The sequence below is a fragment of the Mobula birostris genome, chromosome 15 (genome assembly GCF_030028105.1).
Source record: "Mobula birostris isolate sMobBir1 chromosome 15, sMobBir1.hap1, whole genome shotgun sequence".
In the NCBI taxonomy this organism is placed as follows: Eukaryota; Metazoa; Chordata; class Chondrichthyes; order Myliobatiformes; family Myliobatidae; genus Mobula; species Mobula birostris.
This window is the reverse complement of record NC_092384.1, coordinates 26,238,154-26,249,018: the sequence shown is the minus strand read 5'-3', so window position 1 is coordinate 26,249,018 and position 10,865 is coordinate 26,238,154. Positions and strand designations below refer to the sequence as shown.

General features: G+C 42.1%; 1 protein-coding gene across 1 annotated transcript; it reads left to right on the top strand.

The window, feature by feature from the left end:
* Positions 1-329: 329 nt before the first annotated feature.
* Positions 330-9,689, top strand: LOC140210270 (chymotrypsinogen 2-like). Its single transcript, XM_072279143.1, has 8 exons — positions 330-441; positions 550-659; positions 2,387-2,445; positions 2,797-2,817; positions 3,135-3,216; positions 5,650-5,830; positions 9,308-9,441; positions 9,528-9,689. The coding sequence occupies exons 1-8, from the start codon at positions 330-332 to the stop codon at positions 9,687-9,689; spliced, it is 861 nt and encodes a 286-aa protein (XP_072135244.1).
* The last annotated feature ends 1,176 nt before the right edge of the window (positions 9,690-10,865 follow it).

Below are 10,865 nucleotides of genomic sequence, written 5' to 3'. Positions count from 1 at the left end.
TCTTACTGGATCAACAAATGGGGATGGATCAGAGCAACTGAATGTGAAGACGCTGATGCTCGGAAAGCAGCCACTGAACTGCATTGACCTGTGCAAGTGTTTACCGGCAACTCATTGTGATCAAGTGCTAGAATGCAGAGAGCTGAGAAGTTATGCGTCAAAGACCATATGTGCCTTATTTGCATTTGTTTAGGATAATTGCCATTTTTCCAGAGTCTGCACAACTTTGTATAATGTTTGTTTACTTGGAAAAGGAATAAGCAACATATGCTGTCATTAACATTTGCACACAGAGCATTTTTTATTCATGACTTTGAATTATAAAGTTCATGGCAACTAGACCCTATAAAACCAATCATCAGTCTCTTAAAGAATGTTATAAGCTCACCATGGCGTTTCTCTGGCTTCTCTCCTGCTTCGCTTTCATCGGAGTCACCTATGGTAATATCACTTGAAATTAGAATTCTACTTTTAACCATTGGAACGGAGGGTGCCATGTTGAATGCAATTAGCAACATTTACATAGAACAACTGCTTCTCTCCACCCAGGTGCAGGCTGCGGATCTCCACCCATCACCCCGGTTGTGTTAGGCTTCAGTCGAATTGTTAATGGTCAAGAGGCTGTTGCAGGATCCTGGCCCTGGCAGATTTCCCTGCAGGTCAGTTAATGTTATCCAGCAAGTTATTTGATTTTGTTGTTTCTTACTTACAGTACTTAGAGAGACAACACGGAATAGGCCCTTCCAGCCCTTCGAGCCACATTGCCTAGCAACCCCCGATTTGACCCTAACTTAATCACTAGACTCGCTGGCTGGTGGCATAGTGGCATCATTGCCCACCTTCAGCGCGAAGGGTCCCGAGTTCAAATCCAGCCGGCTCTCTTGCACACTTTCCATCCGTGCTGGGTTGAACATCGAGCTAGCAACTCGGACACGTAAAAATACGAAAGCCTTAGAACTGTTGAAATTGCTACAAAAGGCCAGATACTTCTGTATTTATATTGCATCCTGTTTGGTTAATAGACACAGTAATGGGCAATATTTGCAGCTCTTTGCTCAAAAGATGAAGTTATATGAAGAGATTTCTCTGCTCATTCCTGTTCGACAGATTAAAAAGTAAATCTGTTTGCATTCCAGTGGCATTTCTTTAAATAATCCTGTTTTGCTTTTAGTCACCACAACTCTCAAAAAAATTATCCATTTTCCTAATTTTGAATATTACAGAGGTTTTCCTGAAGTGTCTTTAATTTGTCAGAAGGTGAACTCAGCACCATTGTTTGGGGTGCACAGTTTCCCTCTCTGTCCCACCCAGTCTACTCTCTTTCACTTTCTCTCTCTCTCTCACTCTCTCTCTCTCACACACTCTCACTCTTTCTCACCCTCTCTCTCTGTCTCTCTTGTTTCTGTCAATCAACTTTTTATCTGTCCTAATATATGTTTGTCTGTTTTTATTTAACAAGCTTCATGTGAATTACTTTCTTAAAACCTTTATGTAATATATACTTTCTACAATCCTCTACTAAATCACTATTTATCTTTAACAAATCCAAACTGGTTATTCTTAATTAATGTATGTCTGAATTCTTACTAATTGTGGGAAATTATAGATTCTCAGAGTTGATCCATAAATGTCCTCATACCAGTTAGTTTATGATTACTTGGCCTATTTTTCTCTATCTTTTGATTAGTAATTCTCCAGTGCTAAATGGCAATTTGAATACTAAGATTACATTATCCTCCTTTACAAATTATTTCGACTGCATGGAGCTTCTTGATTCCATTTTAGAACTGCTCCCTTCCTGCAGTGACATATCCCTCTGTGTAGCATCCAGATTCTCATTCCATTAGTACTTGCATCATATAATCCAGTGCTTAATATCTTGCTGCCATTTCATCTTGCACAATTCATCTCCGTCTCTTGTCTCACATTGGTTCCAGGCTCTCTTTACTTTAAATATTCTTCAGGAAAATAGCTTATATCCCCATAAACTTCCTTACATTATCTTTTATTCATTTTTCAAACTCCTCTTAAGCAATTCTTATCCAACTTTTCAGATTTCCACATCATTTTCTAAATCCCACTTAACTGTTCTTAGTATTACAACATTAGCCCTATTTTTAATCATAGGTTTCATTTAAAATTTAAGTTTAGTTTTACAGTAGTTATTTATTGCATCTTTAGAACTTTGTTTTTCAACGAATTTCTTTGAATTCATGATCCAATGCTGTTTGATAACCTCCTTGTTATATTATGAGTCTTGTTTCCTTTTATCCAATTTGCAATCTGGAGTCACTGTCAACTTTCAATAAAACTACTTCTGTATGGTGGAGAAAAACTTAAGATGTTTTTGTGGTAATACTGAGCATCCTTTTTCCTCGTGTAACAGACTGACTCTGGTCGGCATTTCTGCGGTGGTTCCTTGATCAATGAAAACAATCAAAAAACAAAAATATCTTCTCCTACTGCCCTTTGCCTTATCCACCTACAAACTCCTCACTTCATTCCGCCCCTCCGCCACCCACCTTCCCCCTCACCCTGGCTTCGCCTATCACCTTTTAGCTTGTACTCCTTCCCCACCTTCTCATTTGGCTTCTTCCCCTCTCCTTTCCAATCCTGATGAAAGGTCTCAGCCTGAAAGATCGACTCTTTATTCCCCTCCATAGATGCTGCCTGACCTACTGAGATGCTCCAGCATTTTGTGTGTGTTGCAAGGTGACTGTATACTGTATGTCTCCGGAGAGTTTAGCACTTACTAGGGCTGAGGCCAGCTGATTTGGTCTTCCAGAACAATCTTTTTGCTGCACATTGTGGCGTGAGGTAAGTCTTAGCACCTACAAAGAGAGAAAGAAATGTGCTGGTGAATCATTCTCTAATTCCTGAGGGATGATGCAGCTTTAACTGATATTTTTGTTCAAAGTGATATATGAGGCAAAGAAAAATTGCACTTGTGGGCATGAACATTGACCTAACGAGGGAAGATCCTGGTATGAATAGTTTGGGAAATCGTTGGCTGGAAAGTACAATTTTCCCTCCACAACCCCCACCCACCCTACCACTGATGAAGCTTGGAGTTGCTGGTATCTTGCAACAAGCAAACTCTGTCACTGCTTTTGTTTTTCTTTTGCCACATACAGTACGAACGACTTTGCTATTGTTGGTGCCCATGACAAAAGCTCAAATGCTGAAGCCAGCCAGAAATCCATGTCCATTGCTAAGGTACGTATTTCCCTGTAAAACTAGGAATTTGTTTAAATTCAGGTCAAATTCAGGCTACAGTACTGTTAGGATCCAAAATGATGTGCAGAGATGGATGCCAATCAGACAGGACACAGGATCTTAGTAAGGGGTGTCCAATGCCGGAAGTGGTTTCAATCTCCAATATGAATATGCCTCACCATGATAAACTTCATACCACCAATAATAGAATCACAAGATATCAATAACAAGCAAAAGCAAGGATTATTTCAGGTGCTGACAAAGATGATAAAAGATTATTACATGTCACCTCCCTCAGGCGTTGGGGCCCCAGTTTTAATCAGATTAATTTTCCTCTGCACTAGCCCCAATACCCTGACACATGGGCCTTCCAGCAATAAATGTTACTTGCAGTGTAGTAAGTGAAAAGACAAACTCAGTCATAAGTACAAACATGAAGCAAACAGATTAGATATTTCACGTTGGAATGCATGACCTCTCTGGAAATGTCAATGCTGACAAATCATTAGGCTCTCAGCCAGAACAAAATGAAGTCAGCCTCAAGACTGTTGAATACTTATAGCTTGGAACCAACAAAATAAACTAAAGTCTTATTCCTATCTCACTTATATCAAGTGAGAACTAACTTAAGTCATTAATGCTTGGTATTATGGCCATGTTAGATCAAATTAAAAGAGAACATACTATTAGTCCTATTACAGTTTTTCTCGGTCGCTTAACCACACTGTTCAAAACAGTAGCCACATTCTCTAAACAGTCAACACAGGCTGCAAAGGACTAATCCATTGTGCAAAACTCCTCATCCTCACTGCAAATTACACTCAGCAAGTCAAAACAATAAATATTTGCAGCAAAAGTGAATAATTCAATTAAAACAGTAGCACACAGCATTACATCACTAACACATATCAGTGATCACTGGGTAATCACTGGCAAGACACTGGCCACCCTTCTCAAAGAGGCATAACATGATCAGTGTAGTCAGTCATACATTGTGATGCTTGGTGCATACTCTGTATAACGCCAGAGATCAAGACACTTTGTCTATTATTGTAAATACAATGATTACAACTCCAATCTTGAGTAAGAACTTTGAAGGATCAACAGGATGAGAGGCAAGAATGCAAACCTACACACACAGTCTGGAATCTCAACTGTTGTTACATGAAAGTCAAAGACAAAATTGACCACACCTTTAGAAGAGAAAAATCATTCATCTCTGATAACAGAAATGCCGTACAATAATGGTCATCTCTGATCTATTTTGTCCCTGGTTTGGCATCATGTTTTCATCAACATCACATCAAATGTGCTCCCTAGCAATGCACCCCCGGGATGCCCAATCCAGCCCTGGACGTCTGCATGGTGATCCTCAATCATACTGTCCATCAGCAGCCTTTGGTCGTAATAACGCCTGCCATCTGCAGGAAGGGAAAAACCCAGGAGAGTTGAGGAATGGGGAGTGCAGTGAAAAGAGTTTAACGAACATGAATAGATAAGCCTGAAACCAGCCAGTCACTGCAGATGAATGGTGGAAAGATATATTGTCCCACATGATGACATAGAGTGGCCATTGATCCTGGCGTCCTGTTCACTAAGGGTTGCCTGTAAAGCCCATCAGGGAATTTGATAATGTGTGGGGTGGTATAAGGTCCAGTCTTTGGGCTGTATGCCAGAATGCCAGTGTCTCTATGGCTGCACACATGGTAACGTTTGAACCTCCCTGGCCTGGTAGCTGGACTGGCACCCTTTTCTCTACATGATTCGTCCTTTGTCTCCTTGTCCTAGATAAGGTTGGTGTATCAACAGATTACCAACGATTGCTTAATCCGTTGCAAAGCAGAGCCATTTTGAGTCAATGATTTGGGATTGATTGCTGACACTTCTGAATGATTTTTGCATCTCCTTTTTGTCTTCTGACCACCGTTCTGTCCTGGTGTTGAGTAGTTTGCAAGAAGTTCATTAGCAATTGAGACAGATGTACATGCAATGAGAAATTGTTGTCTATTGTGCTGAGGTGATTGCTGTTTTGCTCATATAGAGTTTAGAAATGAGCACATGAACTGCTGGCTTGATTGAAGTGTCTGGGCAACTAAAAAAACTAATTATCTCAAAAAGGTTAATCAAATTCAGAAAGGAAAAACTGAAGATGTTTTATACAAGACAACAGCACCAGTGTGATGGTAAACCACAGAATACAGCCACTTATTTCCAATTCCAGCTTGTAAGTCTATCAATTTTTCTTTAAATTGCTGACTTTGTTTTCTAATGAAGGACTTCTGAATTCTATTTTGAATAAGCAATTCCCCATTCATGAGTGCAGCTGCATTGACATGAAATCCAGGACAGTCTGAAGTTATCGGTCTCAAGCAAGTGCCAACTGTGAAAGATGAGTACTAGGCACAGCCATCATCCATGTTCTCTCTGTTACAGGTCATTACACACCCCAAGTGGAACCCATCCACCATTAATTATGATGTTTCTGTGGTGAAGCTTGCAACCCCCGTTCAGTTCAACAGTCATGTGTCGCCAGTCTGTCTCGCCGCTGTATCTGATAACTACCCTGCTGGCATGATGTGTGTCACAACGGGATGGGGAAGGACTCGTGCTTACCGTACGTCAGTTCAAAACTTTACAAATTACAGTGTTGCAGTTCCGAGCTCTGTGCCTTTGTACCCTTACCCTGACAGGGAGCAGTGGATAGATTCCCAAGATGATTGGCAATCTGGAAGGTTATGCTATGAATAATACTTCATGGCTGCAACAAGTTTCTCTGGTCAAGGAACAGGATAATTCTGTTCATCAGAGGGATATTGTGGGCTTCTACAACTGATCCAGTGATAGGGTGTTCACAGTGTCATATAGATTGGAAATGGGTCCTTCTGCCCAATTGGTCCAAGCAGACTAAGATACCCCATCCAATTTAGTGCCATTTGCCAATGTTTGGCCCATAACTTTCTAAACCTTTCTGATCCATGGACCAAGAACCTTCTAAACCTTTCCAGTCCATGGTCCCATAACCTTCAAAACCTCTTTAATCCATGTGTATAACTTTCTAATCCTTTCCAATCCATGTACCTGTCCAACTGTCTTTAAAAAGTTTGTCATTATATTTGCCTTACCACTTCTTCTAGTAGCTGATTCTGCATAGATACCACCCTTTGTGGAACAAAAAAGGTTGTCCCTGAAGTTTCTCTGAAATCTTTCCACTCTCACCTTAAACCTATGCCCTCTTGGTCTTGATGTCCCAACTCTGAGGAAAAAGACGGAATACATTCACCCTATCTTTGCCACTCATGATTTTATACCTCTCTATAAGATCATCTTCAGTCCTTAATGCTCTAAGGAATAAAGTCCTAGCTTCTTCAACCTCTCCCTATAATTCAGTTATTCAAATCCTGGCAGCATCCTTATAAATCTTTTTTATACCTCTTCCAGTCTAACAACACCTTTACTACAACAAGGCGACCAAAAATGAATACAATATTCCAAGAGCAGTCTTACCAGCGTCCAATACAACCACAACATGACATGACTTCCCAACTTCTCTACTCAGTGGCCTGAGAGACAAAGGCCAGTGTGTCAAAAGCCTTCTTCACCTCCTCACCTACCTGTGACTTGCACTCTGCTCTACACCACTCCCCAGTGCCCTGCCATTCATAAAACTCTCTGTGGTTAAAAAATAACAGAGGAGAGATATTCATTAAGGACTATGCCTGCCTCCTGTGGCTCCACACAAAGATATGTCCTTGTGATCTTTGAGGGGCCTTATTCCGTTTCTACGTTAATATACATACAATCTGTGTAGAATTTTATTCATATTCTCTGTCAAAAATCCCTCGTGCCCCCTGTTTGCCCTATATCCCTCCAGAGAATTGCTTGATCTCAGCTGCTTGTACAAACCTATGCCTCGTTTTCTCCAGGGTCAGAGCCTCAATATCCCTCATTGTCCAAGGTTCTGTACTCCTGCCTGCCTTGCCCTATGCTCCAACAGGAACATGTAGGCTTTGAGATCTTACTAGATCACTTTTAAAAGACTCCCACTTACCTGTGGGCTCTGTGCCAACAAACTACCTACCCCAAACAATCGTTGCAACCTCCTGTCTCATACTGTTAAAATTATCCTTGCCCCAGCTTAGAACTTGAACCTGTGGACCAGTTCTGTTCCTTTCCATAACCCTTTAATAACTATTAGAAATATAGTCACTGGTCCCTAAGTGCTCTCTCACTGTCACCTTCCCAAATGTAGGACGAGTTTTGCCCCCTCCATTGTCAGGCCCTCAGTCCACTGCACCAATGGCCCCTCCTCCCATATCCAATCCTACACCTTCTCTTGGACATCCCGCTCTGGTTCTCTGCCACCTCCAGATCTTTTCATCTGTAATTCCCAATGAAACATCAACTGCCACAATTTCAGCACTCCTCTCCTCCTCCTCCAGCCTTACTCCCTCTGAATGCACTGCCTGCCACTCTCTCCACACCAACCACAACCTTACCAGCAAACCTGCAGACAAAGGGGGTGCTATTGCTGAGTGGCAGACTGACCTCGACCTTGCTGATACCAGTCGGAAACTCTCAAGACACCTCCTTGAAAAGGACCATATTCTGGACCCTCAGTGTCGCCATCATTGATCTCACATTCACTGCCACCAAACTGATAGTTTCCTTAACCCGCAATGCTTGTTTCTACCTTCTACCCAAGATCCACAAACGTGACTGTACGAGTAAGACCATTGTCTCTGCCATCTCCTGCCCCACTGAACTCATGTCCACATACCTCAACTCCATTATATCCCCCTTGGTCCAGTCCTTTCCCAGATCAACACAGCAACACTTTTCATGCTTGCGATCTCCTCAATAATGTTCAATTCCCTGCCGTGACCACCTCATTTTCACCATGGATGTCCAGTCCCTATAACTTTCTATCCCCCATCAAGAAGGCCTTAAAGTTCTCTGTATTTTTCCCTCCAAAAGACCCAACCAGTTCCCCTCCATCAATACCTTCTTGTCTAGCAGAACTGGTCCCCACCCTTAACAATTTCTCCTTTGGTCCCTCTCACTTTTTCCAAACTCTAGGGGTAGCCGTGAGTACCTGTATGGGCCCCAGCTACGCCTACCTTTTCACTGGCTGCGTAGAGCGGTCCATGTTCCAAGTCTTCTCTGGTCAAACTCCCCAATTCTTTCTGCACTACATTGACAACTGCACAGATGCTGCTTCACACCTTCATGCTGAGCTCATCAATATCATAAACTTTGCCTTCAACTTCCACCCTACCCTTAAATTCACTTGGTCCATTTCTGACACCTCCTTCCCCTTTCTCGATCTCTCTGTCTCCATCTCTGGAGACCAACTATCTACTGACATCTTTTATAAACCTGGTGATTCCCACGGCTATTTTGACGATACTATTTCCACCCGATCTCCTGTAAAAACGCCATTCCCTTTGCTCAGTTCCTTCACCTCTGTCGCATCTGTCCCAGGGATAAGGACAAAGGACAGGGTTTCTCTTCCTCACCTGCATCTCCTCCATTTCCCGGACATCCACGTCCACCCCATCTTCCTGCCACCTGAACAGGGATAGAGTTCCTCTTGTCCTGACCTGTCACCTCATGAGCCACTGCACCCAACGCATCATTCTCCACAACTTCCGCCGTCTGCAAAGAGATCCTACCACCAACACATCGTTACCTTCCCTCCACTCTCCACATCTTCAGTGGGATCCTAGCACCAAACACATCTTTACCCCCCCTCCCCCACTATCCGCGTTTCATAGGGATTGCTCCCTCCATGATTCCTTTGTCCATTCAGCCCTCCCCACTAGTCTCTCTCACATATCCCTGCATGCAACAGAAATGCTACACCTCGCCGTTCACCTCCTCCCTGTCCTGGAAAGAAAAGCCTTATCCTGGCAATAGATACAGTGGAAGCACAAGAACTGAGAAAAGGGAGACAGGCCGGAAAGAGGTATAGTCAATCAGTAGGTTTATAAAAGGTTTCTAATGGCTGAAAATATACCCTTTTACTTTCATTGGAGTATGACCCTTAAAAATAAAGCAAAACTGATTGAAGTATCATCTAACATTTCCACAGCTGCTGAGCGACCTAACCAACTTCAGCAAGCTGCTCTTCCGCTCCTCTCCAACGTGAACTGCAGGAACTACTGGGGTAGCAGTGTCACCGATGTCATGATCTGCGCTGGGGCAGCTGGTGCCTCGTCTTGCATGGTATGAAACCTTTTCAAAGTACTTCAACCTCTTTCAAGTTGCAAAAAGGCAATGAGACCAAGTCTGAGGCTGTGACTCGTTTACAGGGTGACTCTGACGACCCACTTGTCTGTCAGAAGGACAACGTCTGGAACTTGGTTGGCATCGTTTCCTGGGGCAGTGGCTATTGCTCCACCAGCACTCCTGGTGTCTATGCCCGCGTGACGGAGCTGAGGGACTGGATCGATAGCACCATTGCTGACAACTAAGTGCAAATCAACATGTGAAATGCAAATGAAAATAAATGTACTTCTTCAACATGAATTCTGAACCTGTGTTGTTCTTTAAGGCCTGTCTGGAATTATAAGTTATTAATAAATCTAAGTAATATATGAGTTATAGGGAAAGAGTGAATAAGTTAGCAGCATAGGAGAATGTGGGGGGATTTGCTAGAGGTGTACAAAATTATGAAAGGTATAGATAGGTTAAATGCAAGCAGGCTTTTCTCCCTCAGAACACAAAATAATCTGCAGATGCTGGGGTCAAAACACCACTCACAACAGGCTGGAGGAACTCAACAGGTTGAAAATCGGTAATGCCAAACCCATGAGATAATCAATCTCAGGTCCTAAATTTGTACCAGACTGAGAATCTAGAAGCAGCTTCCGCAAGCAGAAGTATATTTCAGCAACATGAGTGCCCTCTAGGTCATCGCTATCAACTAAAGATGAACAATATTTAAATTTTTAATTGGTGCGATATTGCAGAATTGAAATTACATTGTTTATTTAAGTAGACATGGTTAAAGTTTCTGTTCAAAGTGCAAAGAAAGACACTCCTGTGTAATACATTTGTATTCTACAAAATGTAACAGAGTCCTCCACCTCCCCCCAAATAACTGGTAGCAAATTTAAGGAATTTTGTAATCGCCCTTTAACCGTATGGTAAAAATTGAGCTTTAAATTAGACAAATAAATCACCAAATTCTCTCTGTCATTAGAAATTTTGGGGCATTTGTGACAAATTACTGGTAGATCCATTATTTCCTATCACAACAGGAGTTTAAGAAAAGTTTGCACAGGTACAAGGATAAGAGGGGTATAGAGGGCTATGGTTTAGGGACTAGGCAGAAGACCAGTTTGGCATGGACTAGATGGGCTGAAGAGCCTATTTCTAGGCTGTAGTGCTCTATGACTCTCTCACACTAAATTAAGAGCTGAGCTGGGCTGGGCTGCACTCCACTGCAAATTTGTCCTTCTCATCAAAGTAAAATGTTTATTTCAACTGCAAACTTACAAGTTGCACATGGAAAGCAACATAACGTAATATAAATCTGTTTATATCTAAAACAGAAAAGTTGTCAACAGAGAGAACAAGTACAAAGCTAGTTCTTGCCCTGGTCACAGTCACTACCGATTTTCCTGCAGTAACAAATAGCATTAAAG